Raw genomic sequence first — 17,734 nt, forward strand, 5'->3', positions numbered from 1 at the left:
CGACACAAAACCCGCGCAAATATATTTCTTTTTTCATCGAATACCTAGCCTTAAAAGTTCTAAACCAAAGATCTCTCCGTAGGGAGCCTTCGGCAGACCCTTCGTACATCGATACGTGCATCTGAAATTGGTGTGGTGCGTCGGCAGCACCAGCCAAATCCCAAACACAACCCTTGTCACGTGGGCCACACCCAACCATGGCTACCGGCCTTCAGCCGCACTTAAACACCCATCCCCAACCAAGGATCCTCCCCCCTTCCCTTTTCTTCTTCAACATTTCCGCGCACTGTCTCAGGTAAAGCCCCGCCCATCACCCGCAATGCATAAATCAACACTGACCACCTACAGAACACGATTACGAACATCGCACTTCCTCTCCGCTTTGCGCCCAGCACCTCCAGCACCGCTTCCGACGGCAACAACCACAACAATCCCGGTATGGGTTCCACGAGCTCCACCACCACCGCCGCCAGTAGCCCCTCTCCTCCCGCCCCCGAAACCATCGACGTATGGGAATGTCCCATCGCATCTCTCACCGGGTGCGCGCACGTCTTCGCGACAGAACTGGAAAGCGACATCCACGTCGAGGAGTCCCACCCCACCTTCGTCGCCTGCCCCTTCCGCTCCTCTCTCGCGTGTTACGAATATTTCGACACGCTCCACGCCGCGCGCCAACACGCCGTTGATCAGCACCAATTCCAGGGCCTGATACCCACCGACGCCATCACCTGTCCCTGGGCCGCGCACTCCGGGTGCACCTACTTCTTCTATACCCGAGAGCAAAACGCGACGCACCAGCAGGTCGCGCACGCGCGGCGGTGGGAGCGCCCTGGGGGACGGAGAATCACGTGGCCGTCTGGGGTGCCGGAGGGGGAGGTGCGGGGCGCGGATTTCCCGCCGCCGGTGGAGGAGAAGGATGAGGTGATGGAGGAGCCGCAGCGACGGCGCTTCTTCGAGATCCAGGCAAGGTCGGCGGGCGCGTGGGTGGAGAGTCCGGCTCGGGAGCAGGAACGCGCGGAGCCTGTTGACGACGAGGTGTACCCGCCGGAGAACTACCTCCGAGATCCGTACAAGACGCCGCAACGGCCGCTGCCGCTCAGCGAGCCCGATGAGTGGTGGGGACGGTATGAGTGGGTAAACCCGCCGAGGGCCCGGATTGTCAGCCCGAGGGAGCTCCCAATAAGGCCTGGCAGGCCTGTCAACATCCCTGAGGCAGTGATGGAGGAGGATGAGGAGACGGAGGTGGAGGACGAGGTGCCGGAAGAGGCGGACGAGGAGGTGGTGGGAATGGGGGAGTACGAGGTGAGCGTTCGACAGTTGGAGGAGGCGTGGGGCGACGCTTACGAATCCAGGGAAGATGAGTAATCTTCGCGTTCTGACGATAATGGAGTTCCTTCATGAGGAGGCTGGGCTAGGTGGATGGGTGGTTTTTGGATTCCTCGCGTTCCTTTCTGCGGATACCCACTGCGAATTTGCTTGCGTCTTCTTTATAATTAATCCCTAATGAGTTACTCGCACAAAGATTCGTTTTCCGATCAGATCGCTTTGGTGAGCATCTTTCAACGTGCTATTCATTGTCTACAAGTTTGCCAAACCTAGCAAAAGGTCCCTCCGCGACCGATCATCCCGCCCAAATCCCCCACGCACATACGCACAACAACCCCGACAACCCACGCTCAACTTCACCCCTACAACTCTTTCCATCTATTTCATATTTTGAAATCATGTCTTTTCATTTCCGCTAATTCGAAGTACGTTCATACCCACCTCTCCGAGGCATCTATAACCAACCACTAACCCTCCCCTCTCCTCCCTTCCTCCCTACCCTTCCTCCTATCCAACCACCACCCGACCGTAATTTCCCACCTCACGGCTCCTGCATAAAAATCGCAGCGCTTACCCCACACACCCCCACTCCACGAACCCGGAAGCCAGCTCGCTAAGCTCGAGCCACACTCGCACCAATCGACTAAGCAGAAAGCGGACGCGCTAGCAGGGGTGCGGAGCTTATTCTGACGTCGGTCTGTGACGCGTATTTTGATGAGGGAGGGAGTTTTTGTAGTTGGGGGTGTAGGGAAAATGCTTCGTAGAAGAGAGGGGGGGAAGGGGGGTGAAGGGAGGCAACTTGGAAAGGTTGCGCGCTGTTGACTGAGGGGGGAGGGAGAAAATATTTCGTGGTGGCTTGGTGGAAAGACGTGGGGTGGAAAGACGTGGTGGTGGGTGGTGCTGGTGCTTGGTGAGTATTTTTAGAGCGGAAGAAATGGGTGCGACGCAGATCATTTGGCCCTGGTTGCTTGCTTGCTGGGGTGGTTGGCCGCTGGCGCGCCTTTGCGCAACTGGGTGAACCTGGGAGGGTAAATGCTGGGGCAAGTTGCTGCTGTCGAGGGTGTTCGCTGGTAGATGCGCTGCTCGTGTTTGGTCCCTGCGGCTAATTGTCGGGTTTCCTGTCGGGAAGTCCTGAGCATGCGAGCTGCGCGTATGACACTCGTCCTGGGCGGGTGAGATGACATGTCGGTGACGCTGTCCAAAGTGCTGTAGTATGGTGCTGCTAGCTTAATTTGCGCCCTATGGTATTGTGAAGGTCGAGTGTTTGTCGGTAGATGTCGGCATCTGCATAAGGTCGTGTCCAATCCACGTGCCCGGCGCCGGCCGCGAGTAATACCAACCTTTTCAGCGCGGAGGCGACACGCACGCGCAAGCCTGCAACAATGCTAACAACGACGACGACAACACCAGCATCAGCGCTGCTAATAGCCCTCGCGCCTTATCCCCTCGCCATTCGATAGCACTGCCTCCGCCACCCGGTTACACTGCAGCGTCACTATCATCGAAGGCTTTTCCCTGCCCAGCCGGCCCTCAAGGGCGACACGAGAGAGATGGCTAGAGCGCCACGTGGGCGCCCCGTTGGTACGTCGCGGGCGTGCCTCGCATCGCTGCTGATATTGGCGCCGCTGAAGGCTGTTGGAAGGATGGAGTAAGTTGGTGTGAAAAGCTGCTTGAAACGAAGTGAGTTCTGTGTGTGCGGTAAATGTCAATCGAGCGGCAGACCTAACGACACAACTTATGCAGCTCGTGCTGGGTGAAATTTCCATTCCTGTGGTGCCTATGTGCGTGCTAGCAGGTCGGTGGGCTGGTGGAGCGTTGGTGTCGATGGCTACTGGGAGTTGACTGACGTCCTGGTGCACGGCGGTCGGCTTTGGAGCCTCGGAGTGGCTTGGGGTTTGAAATGGTATCTTTGCAGACAGGTGTCAAACTGAGTGATTGCATCGAAGCTTCTTTGAAACAATCCTCTGTTTTTCGTGAGGAAAATGAAAATCTATGTCCCCCAGGTTCTTTCTCGCCCATTATCACGTCCAGTTGTGAGCTGAAGACATTGTCTTTTCCTTAACCTGGTTCTGAGTTGCTGCTTTTGAAATCAGTATTTCTAGAAATAAATATGTCCTTAGTTTCTTCGACCTTCGCATCTCGTAATATCGACAGGACAAATTCCTTTGGATTCCTTGTTGATGCGTGGTCTTCACAGAGGCTAGTGGCAGCGGTGCCATAGTCGTTGCCAGAGAGGCAAGTAGCAGTGGTGGACTTAGGAAACGCAAAGAGCGCGACAGCATTACTAGCTGCTGTTGCGGCTGCTACGGCGGCGCGGACGCGCAGACAAGGCGTCTGTGAAGCGGTTGGATCCAGTGAGGAAATTGCTTCATATATCTTTCACCGTCATGCTGTCAGTGTCATGTCCCAGAAGGTTGAACGTCAGTGTTGCCTTACCTGAAGCTGAAGGAAGCCTTTGTATAGGCATGGTCTTGAGCGGGGCTGTTGTTGTAGGCTGTACGGGGCATTGCCGAAGAAGCAGATCTCGGCGCGGTCGTTTGTTTGGGGTTTATAGGGGTATAAGTGGGGTTGCTGGCTGCTGAAGCGGCGTAAAGGTTGTTTGTGGCTAGTTGATTCCTTGCTAGTTGGTGCGGGAAGGGTGACGCTGCTGGGAAGGGCGACAAGCCGGCCTTGAAGTCGACTTGCAGCTGCGGAAGCACGACTTCGTCTTGGAGCAGGGTTATGTCGTTGGCTAAGAAGGACCTCTGCAAAGGCGGCGCCGTCACTTGTTGGGCAATTGTCTGCAGTGCGTAGGGAGGCCGGCAGTCTGGGCAAAGCATGAACGTGCGCATTGGGAAAGGAGCGCGGGAGGCGAAGAAACCGTCGCTGCGTGCGTAGAAACGCTGTGAAAAAAGAAAGTTCCCATTCCAGCGGGCCACAGCGAGGATCGAACACCGGCTTACCCACCTTTGTGAGTTTTCCAAAAACGGTAAAAAAAACTGGTAGTTCTCCTTGATTAAGCGTGTCATCCTTAGTGCAGGGGCCATGCTAATCTTCTCTGTATCGTTTCAAATTGACCAAATGTCCCTGGGGGGTGAGCCCCAGGGACGAAAGATGGTCTCGCTTTCTAAAATTATAACCCCTCTTAAGAGGGTCAGTGAATTGGGGTGAGATAGTTTGGTGGCTCTACGGCTAGGCTACTAGCGTAAGCTACAGCCACGCAAATGCTTTTGCTGCTGCCAATGCCGTATCCCCCGTTAGTATAGTACTACATGGATAAACGACCGATGCAGGCGATTGTGAAGAGGGCAACCGTGTGAGGACCCGGCATGCGAATACCTTGTTCCACTCGTGTGTGACCATACTTAAAGCTACGTGACAGCTACATGCGTCCTGCGACCGCTGTACAAACATATGAAAGAATCTTGCTCTTGCTACGGAATACAAACCCTCATTTGCCATCCCACCGTTCAATAAAAGACGCGATGGCAATTCCGGAAGGTAATACTGATGCAGAGAGAATGGGCTCTTTATCCTTGTAGTGCTCTCACTGCTGTGGCGCACAAATCAATGCACAACACGACCAATAACTATTGTCTCAACAAAGCCAACATCTCCTTTGCATATGCAGTTTGCCATCCCAGCTTTACGCTGTAAAGAGAACCTCTAGAAGAAAGCCTTTGACCTAGAACAACCGACTTTGTCTTCTGTTTATGTTCTTCTCTTTGTTGCGCAAAGTTCTTTTACCCATGTTTTCTTGCTGATATTTTTACCTCACCAGTGCTGCAGAGCCTGCTGACGTTCATCCAATCGAGGAAGATTTACCGCACGCTGAGGTCCCGGTCACCGATATAAAGGAAGATCCTCTAGACCTCCAATTTATCGAGAACCAACTGTATGTTGGCACCTAAGGCCTTCTGTCCGTACCTGACAGCATTTATAGTTCGCCAACATCAAACCTTCCCACAGGCAACCACCTTCAAGCTCCTGTTGAACCAGCTCTCAAACAACCGCAGGACTTCCTCTTCCTCGAGGTCGACGGAGAAGATCTACAGGTAGATCTAGATTTCATGCAAGGTGCTGCTGCGCCCGATATTTCCACCCCATTGCATCCATACGAATGCCATACAGAGATCGATGCCATGTAAGTGTCTTTCCTCCAACCCACTTTAAAACCGATATATTCACATCCACGTAGGACTCTTTCAGCGCGCCAGAAAGTTGACGGTCAGCCCTTCGCTTCTGCCTGATAGAAGGCAGCACCCATCTTATCTCCGCTGCCCCCTACAAAGCCCCAAAAGTCATCGACATCCAAAAGCTCGAGCTATTCGCCGCCCAGCGCACCATAGGCATACTCCTACGCATCACCTACTTCGGCGCCGACCCTAACAAGCTCGTCAGCTACAGCCGCACCCAGTGCACCGTATGTAAGCAAAACTAGCACATCGAGTAGCACTGGCCCGTGCTCCTGCAACGGGGGCGCATCATGGGTGAGCTCTGCGCCCTCAACCACATCTACAAAGCCTACAACCAGGCACAAGTTCCGGCCGCCAGCACATAGCGCTGCTAAGAGTACGGCTGTGGAGGGACGGTCTGAGGAGGAGGTTTTGCTAAAGGGGTGTGTGCAGCGCTTTATTTCGAGGGTGTTTGCGCGTGCGAGGGGCGTGCAGAGGATTGCGGTTTGAGCGTTCACTAGGCTGCGACTCCGGGCTGATTGACTGCGTGGTTGGTCTAGTAGATTGGTTTCTTTTAATTTGATTGAATGACACAACAGGCGCTGCTGGGAATTTTTATATGATTATTTGTGTACTTCTCGCGACCAGCTTATAGTGGAAGCGCGAGAAAGAAGACGTAAGGCAAGCTACAAACGATCACATCTTGCAGAGCATGCAACAACGACAAAGCCCAAACGCGCTCACAACCACCGCCACAAAACTCACCCAAGCCCAACTCACAAAACCCCATCACTGACATCACCAAAATAAAAAGAAAAACCATCAATTCAATCTACCTATGAAAGTACATATGTAGCATTCCCCACGACCCCGGCGCACACAGGACACAGAAGCGCCAGCGCGCCAAGGCCAAAAGGCAGGAACAGTGCACATCACTCTCGAACGCGTATAAAACCAAAGGCGGCGTGCGAGCCAACGGCCGCTGCCACGTCCGCGGGGCTTGCGCTCTCCGGCTTGCCTTGCGGCGAACCTGGAGTGCGCAGGCCTGACTAAATGCGAGGCCAGTAAATGGGCCTGGGGGGGAAGGGGGTTATATAGGGGAGGGAGGGGGTAGGGGTGAATGAATAGGAGGGCTGGGGGTGAGTGGTTGCAGGGGTGAGTGTTTGGGGAGTAAATGTGGGGGTGGGAGTGGGGGTGGGTTAGTGGCTTGCGCGCTTTGTTTTCCGTTGACCTGGGCAGGCAGTGCACAAACAAAAAATTGCACGAGACGTGGCGCAAACAGAAGCACAAACAAACCAGGCTGCCTGGCAGCTAGCGTCTAAGCGTCTAGTGATTGGCTGCCATCTGGCCTTGGATTTCGCTTTCAACTGCCAAGAAAATAAGACAACCAGCTACCCGTAAACACTGCATTGTCTCCAAAAACAAGCAAAACGGCTTGCTAATGCACGCCCTTTGAAGAGAACAGCTTCTTTGTTCAGAAACAACTACCAGGCTCTAACTAATTTTATGTCTATTTTGGGTGTCTTGCTCTGCTTTTCGTGTGTTTGTTCTAGGACCATGATTTGACTTATAAAAGACCATTTGGCAGCCGGGTATAGTTCGCCAACAACTACACTCCCACGTTTATATATATACTTCTATTCTCCACGCGGTATACACATTTCATCATACACACACTCAAGGCATGGCGAACAACATCACAAACAACACCACGACCATGACCACGCTGGAATCCCTACCGCTCGACCTCTTCGTCGAGCTCCAGACGTACCTAGAGCACCAGGACGTCCTAGCCTTAAGGAGCGTAAGTCGCGGCTTCCACCAAGTGCTGCAGCCAACCTTCGAGCAGCGTATCATCCGCTCGCTCAAAACTGACCCGGCGAACCCCACAGCCACCGGAGACGAGGAGGGGCACGTCGCCAAATTCACGCCCGCGGGCATGCTTCGCTTGGCAGCGATTTCAAAGCTGCCCTTCGTTGCTCCGCGGATCAGGAACCTGAAGATCGTTGTCGATGTACCCAACCAATATGGCATGCAGGTGCTGGACAAGCGTCTAGAAATGTTCAACCAGAGCCCCGGCTACAAGTTCTTCTACGAATAGTACTACAAGCCATTCCTCATGCCCATAAGCTCTTATGGCAGAACCTACTTGTTGGGTTGAATGGTTGAAACCGTGCGAGTGAAGAGAGAACGCGGCTTGATTGTAAATGAGTGGCTGGCAGCGAGCTTTATATACATGAAGAGGCAGAGCAGTCATGTGCTCGCTAGTAGAAAGTAGCAGGGGATAGCAGGGTGTTGAAACAACGAAAAAGTAAAGTGAATATAGAGGATAATGCATGAAGAAACATGGCCTGATAGTCCAACACTACTACAGCGTCCCCACCCCCTCCCTACTCAACGCCCACCCCGACCACCCCAACCGCCTCCGCGACCTCTACGGCGCATACCTCCACCAGCACACAGCAATGCTCGACACTGGCGCCTACGAAGCCGTCCTAACCACCATCCTGCAGAACCTGACCAACCTGCACACCTGACCATCGCCGGCGACAAAGGCTGGCAGTTCATCGACTACCGCGACCAGGGCCTCGAACAGCGCTTCTCCCACGTCGACGGCGAGGCGCTGCAGGACATGCCGGGCGCCATCGTGGCGCCATATGCGGCGGGCTTGGACGGTGTAAGGAACGAGGGTGAGTGGCCCGCTATGGCGGTGGGGGAGCAGGCGAATGCTATGATTGCTATTAGGGAGGCGATGCTCTACCCTAACCCTGCGGTGAACGTGGCGAATGAAGATTATGCAGAGCTGGCGAAGGGGCTGGGCGTCTCGCAGGCGGTGTCGGTAATTGTGCCGGCGCTGGCGTCTGAGTGTGGGAGTCTGGAAAGTCTTACGATTGGCAGCAGCGACTTCATAGGCTCCTTGGGCCTGTGGGCGCCGCTGCTGCGCGACAGCCTCCAGGCGAGCGCTGTGCAGGGCTTCAGGAATCTGACCACGCTGCAAATCAGCCTCTCAGACGCTATAGCGTACCGCCAAAACGACTACGACACCCGCCTCTCTCCTGCGCAGGCAGCCAGGCCACTGACATCCTTCCTCCAAGCCCCGACCTCCCTCACCGAGCTCTTCATCTCCGGTGTCACGCGCCACGAAGAACTGAACCACCGCCTCATGGCGCGGCACGACGGCCTCAACGGCGCGCTCGAAGTCGTCCTGGCGAACCTGAGACTCCCCCACCTCCACACCCTGCGCCTCTTACGCCTCGCCCTCACCAACCCCGACGCTCTGACAACCTTCATCGCCGCACACAACACCACGCTCACGGCGCTACAGCTTTCAGACATCGAGCTCCCAAGCGAGAACCCTAGCTGGATGATCCTGGCGCACCGCATCGGCGAGACCGTGGACCTGACGGAGTAAAGATTCGGGTACTTGTGGATGCGGCACGCAGATGGTTGCTTGTCCCGGAAGGGGAACATGGACCTCTACCGCTTCAGCCAGCCGGCGGAGGGGGCGCAGGGGTGGGTGTATGGGCAGTTTCTTGGGGCTGGGGAGCCGAATACGTGGCGGAGGACCGGGTAGAGCGCTGGTGAGGGCGGATAAGTTATGATGGCTTGGTCTGAGACTTTCACTTGCTTACATACTTGATTTGGTTATAGGAGGTATAGAGTTTTGCGTAGATTGTTGATTACCGTGCTTAGATGGGACTGAGACTAGGTTTTAGACAAGTTGACAATGGAGATTTGAAAACAATGATAATGGCTTTTAGTGATTTAGTTGAGAAATAATGCCAACGAGTGATACCCGATCGCAAGTCTAACGAAAACGGAGAAGGGCAACCTACTTTTGCTTTTACTATCATGCTACCACCTACAACCGCGCAGCACGCTGTGCGTGCTGACGCCGGAGCCCCTATATCTATACGTTCCTACGGACCCTACCCCCATGCCCCCACCGCCACTACAAATCCACAATCCTACAATCCCATCAAAAGCCAAGCCAGAACTCAAGCAAAGACCCAAAACCAATCTGCTTCCGTGAACGCCCCGCCTTCTACTCAACAAGCACTACTTATTATCCCGTCTCGTCTAATATGAGCGCAGGTGGTTGATTTGAATTTAACTATATAAGCATGCTGTATACCTTCTTTCTCTCCTTCTTCGAATCCTTTTTCTCCCGCCATTTGCGCGCGTGTGGATTGCATTAGTTCTGGTTTAAGGGTGTAAAGTCTTAATTAGCTTTTTACGTACAGATACACACATACACACACTCGCACGCACGCACACGCGCCGCAAAACCTCCTTAAAATCTGAATAGGGAAGTATACACAGATAATACACAGATAAAAACGTAGGCTTCAGTGACTTTTTGAGGGGTTTTATATGTATGCAGAACGAATGAATCTTTAGATGCGGAAGCGATGGTGCCGTACCGTTAAGGAAGATGTTTTATTGCAAGCACAAAGCGCTACCGCGTCAACAAAGCCGCACGAAACCAACAAGAGTAGGTAGACCAAAAGAAAGCAGGATCACGAGCACAAACCCAAACCCAAAGGCGACAGTAAGATACCTTAATTCTTATCTATGCATGCAGCATAACAAGTAACCAAATCCATCATCACCGTCTTTTCAAGAATTTATGCAAACCCAGTCCAAAGTTCCAAACTCTTTGCAGAGGGTCAACAAAAAACCAAACCGCATCATCATCATCAATTGTCATCAGTATTACAACCGTCAGCATCAAGCTCTCTTCTTAGCAAGGCGGGAGAACTTACTCACCGAGCCATCATGTCATCAAACTCCAAACCATACAGCCACGCTATTGCCACTCACGACCACAAGGACGCCGGGTCGTCGTCCTCCTCTGACTCCGCCTCCTCCGCACGCAGCTTCTTCACTGCGTCCGCATGCGCGTACGCGTCGTCCTCGCTGCGCTTGCGCTTGCAGCGCTTCAGCGGTGACGGGGGTGGCGACGGAAGCGTCCAGGCTTGCATGCCGGGCCAGGAGATGCCGAGGCCGTGGTCGGCGGCAGGGGCGAAGAGGTCCGTGGACAGAGATGCGTCGTCGGTGAAGGGTGCGGCAGGGGCGTTGGGGGCGGGCCTGGCCCAGATGAAGGGCAGAGGGCTGACGTCCTGCTCGGGGTGCTCGTCCGAGTCGAGCTCCATCGCGTCGTCGTCCGCCTCGAAGATGCTGGTAAGGTCGTCGGGCTCACTGAAGATGCGCGTAAAACCCGTCTCTTCATCGTAGTGGTAGACGAAGGACTCAACAGGCGAGGCAGGAGGAGAGTGGACAGCAGTCGCACGAGGAGCGGGCGTCGGGCTCAGACGCACGACGTTAAGCAAGCCGGACAGCACCTTGAACGGCGAGAACGGCGTCTGTATCCGCTTCGGCTTGTGCGGAGTCGTGAGGCTGTAACATGGCGGGGTGGTCGGTGGGGTAGTTGGCGGTGTGCTTGGGCCGGAGTGAGAGTTGCTGGGCGTGCTAGAGCCGGAAATAGGAGACGCGGAGCCGGAGACGGGGTTCCGTGGATGCGCAGGCAGCAAGGGCGTCGACGGGGACAAGATAGGCGCGTCGCGGAAGGGTGACGGCGTGATCGGGGTGAGCGGGGACGAACACAGCGCCTTGAGAGACGCGGTAAGGGTGGACGGGCGAGTGAGGACGGTGCGACCGCGAGGGCGACGCGTCGAGACTTCGGTCGTGGAGGTGTACGCGTTCATTTTCGCTTTGACAATCAGCTTCAATGGCCTATTGTGAGAGGGAGTGGCAGTTAACTTACTGAAGTGGTGTATATTGTTGTAAGAGAACGCGGAGACACGATGCTATTGTTGGTATACTGAGCTGAAAGTGGGTCGTCGCGAGTGGAGTGGAGTGAAGAGAAGAAGGAGGGAGAGCGAAGGGCGGAGAGTAGGAATAGTCGCGTCTCTCAACTTGCACGTGATGAGTAAGCAAACCGGACCTTGCGTGACGACGTCACTCGCTCTCTCAATAACAAGCACTCCAAATGGGTGTCCAAGATCTTTCTTCCGGCGACATCCTCTGTTAAAACTCTCTATCCACCATCGGCGCCGCTGCCACTTTTCTCCCGCCCTCGCTCCCCTGCCACCAACGTCCCCTCCCTCCCACCACATCGTCCGCATCCACCGGCAATTCTTTCAGCAGCCAAGACGCGTCCGGACGTCACTACGGGCTTCCGCAGAGCACTAGCACGCGCCATGTACGCCGACTACTACAGCCGCACCAGCCTAAGATCTACCCTGTCTCCCGCCCGCCCCGCAGCGTATCTGACGCTGCGCCGCGCTCAGCGCGCTCCCTCCGTCGAATGCAACACCGCCGTCGCCAGCAAGCACTATCTTTTCCAGACGCCCATCAAGGCGTTGTCGGTCTCGCCCGCCTTGTCCGTCCTGCAAGAGGCCCAGCACAGGCACCTGCATCCTGAGATGTATCCGCCCCTGTTCCCGCTCCCAGACCAGGACTATGTCGACGACAGCGACGCTACGGTTTCGGCTGTTGATGTCGATGAGACTGTCACTGCTTATGATAGCGATGCCACGGTCTCTGCTTACGACAGCGATGCCACTGAGTCTGCCTATGACAGCAACGCCACAGTTGCTGCTGGAGATAGCTATTCTGGTTATGACAGCGGCAGCATAGACTTTACCACAGACAACGACGCCACTACCTCTGCAGCCGGCTACGACAGCGACGCAACCATTTCGGCCGCAGGCAGCGACGAGATCTTCGACGACGTCACTAAAGAGGAGGATGCCGCGACCGTTTCCGCAGCTGACAGCGAGGCATCTGCCCCAATTGCTAGCAAGGACGACACCTCTTCATATGAAGACAGCGAAGCGGCCGATACCATAGACAGTGCCGACGTGGAACCAGATCCTTTTCCCGGCAGCGACGCCACGATCTCCACGGCCGGCAGCAACGACTCGCTCCCTACGGCCGCGGCGAATGTCCCTCACTGTTACTCCCCATCGCCCTCCCTCGCAGGAACCAACCCTACCGACCCTTCTGCCCCCACTACCACCGACAACAGCAACAACACCCCCCACCCCCGCCGCCGCAACCCCCCCTGGTCCCCCGCCGAGCGCGCCGCCTGCGCCACCGCAATGCAGCACACCCTCGCCTCGCACCCAAACATAACGACGCTCGCGCGCTAAGACCTCGTCTCCGCCCGCCTCGCGGCTGCGCATAGCGTCTTCCGCGGCGCGAACGCGGTCAAGAATCATTGGAACCGTGAAGGTCGCGCGGAGAGCGGCCTTGATGAGCGGATTGTTAAGAAGCCGGGGAGGCTGAGGACGGGGGTATGGGCTGCGCCTGTTGGGGGGGCGGGTGTGGGTGTGGGTGGTGGTGGTAGCGAGAGTAAGAAGAGGAAACGCGTCGTTCACGACGAAGTTGAGGAGGAGGACGAGCATCAGCAGCAGATGGATCGGCTACGATGGAGTTGCTCTACGTCTGCGTCGTTATGGAAGCGGACGCGTACAGATGAGGTTGTGTGTGCGGAAGAGAGCGAGGTCCAGCAGAGCGAGGGTGAGGAAAGCGAGATCGAGCAGAGCGAGTTCGAAAAGAGCAAGGTCGAAAACAGCGAGCGTGTGGATGGTTGAGTGTGTGTGTGTGCGTTGCGTACGTGCCGGCTTGTGCTGTAGCTGCTCTTTGTCCTGTGTTTTTCTCTTCTCTTCTATTTTTCTTTTGTTATAACTTTCTCTTTGAGCCTGTATAGTAGAAAAGTCCTTTGTGGTTTCTTTGATATCCCTGTGTTAGTCTTGGAATAAAGATTTCTTTTCCTTTCTTTTTTTTTATTTTTATTTTGTCAGCCAGGATCACTCCAATAACTCTCGTTTTTTCAGCCTTATTACAGTCAGTTGTTACACTACAGCCTTACCCCTTACACCACACGTTTATCCACTGCAAGGGAATAAGGATCTTAAAGAGAAAACATGTTCTTTTAGATAGCAGCATATATACCTCCATGGGTAGTAGTAATCTAGAGGGACAAGCGGCGTCCAATTCCTCGCGCCCAGCTTCACACAAGCCTATACCAGTCCCAAGCCTTCTAAATGCCAGCAAATACATCTCGGGGGGCTAGCTTGAACCGACTAGCCAATTAGCCGCCATCGCATAAAGCAATACACAAGACCCAAAGCAACGAAAACTCGCTATGCGTGCGGTTTTTAGGAGTGCGCTAGAATCCGCAGTTGGTGGGCGGCGGCGGCGACGGAAACTTCGGTAGTAAGGAATCAAGGATGTTATGGACAGCAGTGCCCGAAAGCGCGGACGTCAGGTAGGACGAGAGATTTTGTTTTTATGCGCACTTTTGGTTTGATTCAATACGGCAAAGTAGCAGGTACAAAGAATCGAGAGAGCGGTGATGATTGAGCTGCTATGGACAAAGGTTTCAGAGCCAAAGAACACTCCAGCATGTTTCAGTATTGCCCGCATTCGCACCCGCACCAACACACACTGCTGCCCGATAACGTTGCATCTGCGGACGTCTGTCAGAACACAATCAAGGAGAGTGGATTTGAGAGCACTTACCAATAGCCTCCAAAATCAGCAACGTCCAACAATTCTTTATGAAGTGCCTGAGTCTTTTCTTTTCGACCACATCGAAAGTCGAGAACGAAGGTCCTGGAATGGGATGCCGGGGATCTGAGGGTTCGTGGCCGTTCGCGTAGAATGGCGTGGCGTTGGTGCGGGGCAGCGGGCAGCCCTACTGTGACAATGGGCTTGTGTTCAGGGCTGCTGGCTGCAAGAAACTGGTGCGAGTTAGCAAAGATCAGATCCACGAAGATGGCGAGTGAGCTCATGTCAACCATCACCACCATAACTATATTATCTCGCTTAGCACGAACCCTGTCATCACTTTGCTTTTTCAACATCATGCCATTCTCTCCTATTAGTGGAACGATAGTCACCTTTCTACCCAACGAAGTCGTGTATTTAAGCAGACAGTTTCACTTAATTTAATGCGACAGCAGTGTCCAGCTTTCTCGCACTGTTCAACAGCTCATTATGATAATGTATCCAGGATGGACGGTCCATTCTTGGGGAGAAGTTGGCGAGAGGGCGCACCGTTGGTTGTGGATGGAATGGGCGCCCCGACCATGCTGGAAGAGAGTCAGTTCGGCAGACCAGAGGGAATACAGGAGAAGAGCTCACTATAGAGGGGCCCATTTGATTGAGGCTGAAGGGGGTGGGTGCCCCAGCCATGCTAGGAAAACGTTAGCCCGATAAACCATTAATGTTCGAGACAATTGCGCTTACTATAGAAGGGCCAGAGCACCCACTCGATTGAGGCTGGAGAGGGTGGGTGTCCCAGCCAAACTTGGAAACCATCAGTTCGCGGACCCAACAACAGTAGCTCGATATCAAAAACTCACAGTAGAGGGGCCAGGACACCCACTCAGAGTGGTCGTTGAGGTTGGCGGAATGCCCCGGCCAAGCTGCTTAAACATTAGTATCTTAAAGACTTAAAGACACGAAATATCGCACTTGTAAGTGAAAAAGAAGAAGACTCACGGTAGAAGGGCCAGGGCATCCTCTACGTGAATATAGAGACGTGTGTGATCCGATGTAGATCTTGGAAATTAGGAAATAGAGGATGTGGTTGAAGATGTTTGGTGACGTGGGATGGAGGAGGAGAGAGGATAGCGGAGAGGTGAGAAAATCGTTTGTGTGTGTGCGAGGGCTAAGCCGGATCGGGTGGGGAGAGGGAGCGCCTTCCTTCTGTCGCTGGGGTGTGTGGCTTCCCTTCCGGCAGGTGCGGGTGCGGGTGCGGATGCTGCGCTGGGACAGGCCGGCGAAGGGCACGGCTGTAGAAGCTGCCGAATCTTGCTGGTTTCAAAATAATATTTACGGGGGATTAAATTGTAAATGTTGATTCCAGATGATTTCGAAGGTATCCATTCCTTCAGCGTACACAGCTTGCGACTGGCAAGATAATCAGCAGTGATGGGAACGCGCAGCAACGATAATGAACTTAATGGCTACAAAGCTAGAATAGTAGAGAGACCCAATATCTCTCTGCTCACTTATAAAATGCCGACCTGGAACCATTTAGCAGCTATAAATCACCGCAATGGCACGTAGTAGGCTGCTTCGGCGCTGCTAAAGTAGCTCAAAGTAAACTCCAACTCAAAGACAGAGAAGAGTGGACAAAGAATCATACACAAGGTTTTTATTCATTTTGAGGAGCCAGAAGTCTCCATTTCTGTCTTTTATTTCAAGTCCTGAATACCAGTGGCAGCCGGTACCCAAATCTCGCAACCTGATTCCAAAAACCCCAAAAACAAAGAAAACTATCTAAAGGCTCTCTCAGCCCTCTCATCAAACCTGTCTCACTCTCATGAAACCAATTTGTCGCATCCCAACCATAAACCAACCAGTGAACCATCAATGACCGGTCAGGCCAGACTCTCAACTTCTCAAGCCTCAGACACCACGACCACCGCTGCCACCGCCACCGCATCCAGAACCACTACCACCAGCATTGCCATCACGGAAGACCTTAATCTTCTTGCTCGCCTTCTCAACCCTCCAAGTCGAACCGCGCAGACTTCCAAGGCGGCGAGCAACATCGCGACCAGCACTGCAACCAGCACCGCGACCACCATCACCACTAGGCAAGCCCTTCTTCATCTTCCCACCAGCAGTGCGGGTGCCAGCAACGCCAGCAGTAACAACCTTGCCCAAGTCCTTGCCAGCAGCACTGTGGCGCATAACGAGCATGTGACGCTGGCGGTACGCCTCTCCCAGCCCGGCAAGCCAGGGCGCATGCGCAGTGCCCTTGCCCTTCCTGTTCGAGGCAGTGATGGTGAAGGCCGGATTGTCTGTGCCGAAGTGGGAGAGCGTAGGGGGCTTCGTGGCGGCGCTCTTGTCGCTGTCTTTCTCGGCCAGGATGGGGTAGAGCGGCACGTCGTCGCCAGGTCTCTTGTCGCGCAAGCCCGAGTCGGTGGTCGAGTCGTTTTCGGCTTCGTTGGCAAACATCTCGAGAAGCGCCTCCACGGTCTTGGGCTTCTGCTGCTTCTTCTGCTCGGCCGTGTTAGTGCCGTTCTTGATCTCGCCATCGGAGCCAGTTGGTTCTCGCTTGACCTTGACATCGAGATCGGGCTCTTTCTTGACCTCCACGTCAAGGTCGGGCTCTTGCTTGATCTTTACTTCGTGCGGGCGCTTCCGCGGCATAAACGGCAGCGAAAGATCCGGCGTCTTCGCGAATGGGCTAACAGAAGGGCCGGGAAGGCGTCCGCGGGGAGGGCTCTTCGGGTAGGGCAGGTTGTCGAACCAGTTGTCGAAGGTGCGGCGGGCGCGGGGGTGGGGGTCGGAAGCACTCGTGGCGGGGTTGGCAGTTGGAGCTGGGGTCGTGGTGCCCATGTTGGTAGTGCCGTCCGCGTTGGACTCGTTGCCAAAGTGCGTTAAGGTGATCGTGGTGCGGTCGCTCGTAATAACCGTGAAGCTGGGAGCCCAGCGCGTGCGTGTGGAACCTGTAACGTTTACGGGGTCAGCAATGCTGTCGTCCTCGGAGTCGCTCGTAGCAGAATCATCGTCACTGTTAGCAGCAGGGGCCGGTGGGGCGCTTTTTACGCCCGGACGGTAAGGGAGCGTCATCTCGTTGAACGGAGGCGTGGTGGGCATGGTGGGCGAGCCCTGCAGAGCAGGCGAGCCAGGGGGAGAGGGCGAGCTAGCACCAGCAGGCGAAATAGGCGAGCTAGGCAGAGGGGGCAAGTCAAGTAGATCAGGCGAGCCGGGCGGAGAAGGCGAGCCCAGTAGAGTAGGCGAGCCAGGCAGAGAGGGCCAAGGGCTCGAGGTGCTGGAAGTAGGGCTTGCCATCGTATCTGCTGGTTCCAGATCGGTTGAGCGAATGTTTGTATTTCTCGGTTGTTTGAGCTTGAAGCTTTCGAATTGCTTGCTGGTGGGGTTGCTGAAGTCGACTATCGAAAAGCCAGGTCAGTCAGGTAAAGAAGAAAGGTCCGAGCAAAGCGTACGAGTGAATCAGGTCGAAGAAGAGGTTGTAGAGAGATGGAAGGAAAAGGAGGAGATGGCAGAGTCAGAGGATATTTATATTTAGAGATAAACGAGCGTGTGAAGCTTTGCGGAGTGTTAAGATAGGCGTTGAGGCATGTGAAGGCGCGTGGGAAGAGCCGCTCCGCATCGTCGGGGCTGGTGGGGTGGGGGCGCTTGTGTGTGTGTTTACCTGAAAGCATAGTTTTCCACGCGTGATTCGTGCAGATGCTTCGAGAAGAGCTTGATTAGCTAGCTGG

At 54.6% G+C, this 17,734-nt stretch overlaps 6 protein-coding genes across 6 annotated transcripts; 3 read left to right on the top strand and 3 right to left on the bottom strand.

The window, feature by feature from the left end:
* Positions 1 to 438: 438 nt before the first annotated feature.
* K452DRAFT_311983 (uncharacterized protein) lies at positions 439 to 1,365 on the top strand (the record flags this gene model as incomplete). Its single annotated transcript, XM_033543492.1, has 1 exon — positions 439 to 1,365. One exon carries the CDS (start codon positions 439 to 441, stop codon positions 1,363 to 1,365), a length of 927 nt encoding a protein of 308 aa, XP_033393559.1.
* A 2,019-nt stretch (positions 1,366 to 3,384) lies between these two features.
* On the bottom strand, positions 3,385 to 4,157 carry K452DRAFT_311984 (uncharacterized protein; the record flags this gene model as incomplete). Its single annotated transcript, XM_033543493.1, has 3 exons — positions 3,385 to 3,660; positions 3,710 to 3,716; positions 3,763 to 4,157. The coding sequence occupies 3 exons, from the start codon at positions 4,155 to 4,157 to the stop codon at positions 3,385 to 3,387; spliced, it is 678 nt and encodes a 225-aa protein (XP_033393560.1).
* Positions 4,158 to 4,790: 633 nt separating this feature from the next.
* K452DRAFT_311985 (uncharacterized protein) lies at positions 4,791 to 5,866 on the top strand (the record flags this gene model as incomplete). Its single annotated transcript, XM_033543494.1, has 6 exons — positions 4,791 to 4,806; positions 5,095 to 5,200; positions 5,240 to 5,449; positions 5,504 to 5,532; positions 5,559 to 5,728; positions 5,759 to 5,866. 6 exons carry the CDS (start codon positions 4,791 to 4,793, stop codon positions 5,864 to 5,866), a joined length of 639 nt encoding a protein of 212 aa, XP_033393561.1.
* A 1,248-nt stretch (positions 5,867 to 7,114) lies between these two features.
* K452DRAFT_339488 (uncharacterized protein) lies at positions 7,115 to 8,892 on the top strand (the record flags this gene model as incomplete). The annotated part of the gene is made up of 3 exons (XM_033545306.1): positions 7,115 to 7,284; positions 7,315 to 7,580; positions 7,944 to 8,892. The coding sequence occupies exons 1-3, from the start codon at positions 7,165 to 7,167 to the stop codon at positions 8,890 to 8,892; spliced, it is 1,335 nt and encodes a 444-aa protein (XP_033393562.1). The 5' UTR covers positions 7,115 to 7,164.
* Positions 8,893 to 10,300: 1,408 nt separating this feature from the next.
* On the bottom strand, positions 10,301 to 11,599 carry K452DRAFT_301576 (uncharacterized protein; the record flags this gene model as incomplete). The annotated part of the gene is made up of 2 exons (XM_033542464.1): positions 10,301 to 11,216; positions 11,595 to 11,599. The coding sequence occupies 2 exons, from the start codon at positions 11,597 to 11,599 to the stop codon at positions 10,301 to 10,303; spliced, it is 921 nt and encodes a 306-aa protein (XP_033393563.1).
* Positions 11,600 to 15,908: 4,309 nt separating this feature from the next.
* On the bottom strand, positions 15,909 to 17,303 carry K452DRAFT_311989 (uncharacterized protein; the record flags this gene model as incomplete). Its single annotated transcript, XM_033543495.1, has 1 exon — positions 15,909 to 17,303. One exon carries the CDS (start codon positions 17,301 to 17,303, stop codon positions 15,909 to 15,911), a length of 1,395 nt encoding a protein of 464 aa, XP_033393564.1.
* Between the last annotated feature and the right edge of the window lie 431 nt (positions 17,304 to 17,734).

This window comes from Aplosporella prunicola (assembly GCF_010093885.1).
Source record: "Aplosporella prunicola CBS 121167 unplaced genomic scaffold K452scaffold_26, whole genome shotgun sequence".
NCBI classification, from domain to species: Eukaryota; Fungi; Ascomycota; class Dothideomycetes; order Botryosphaeriales; family Aplosporellaceae; genus Aplosporella; species Aplosporella prunicola.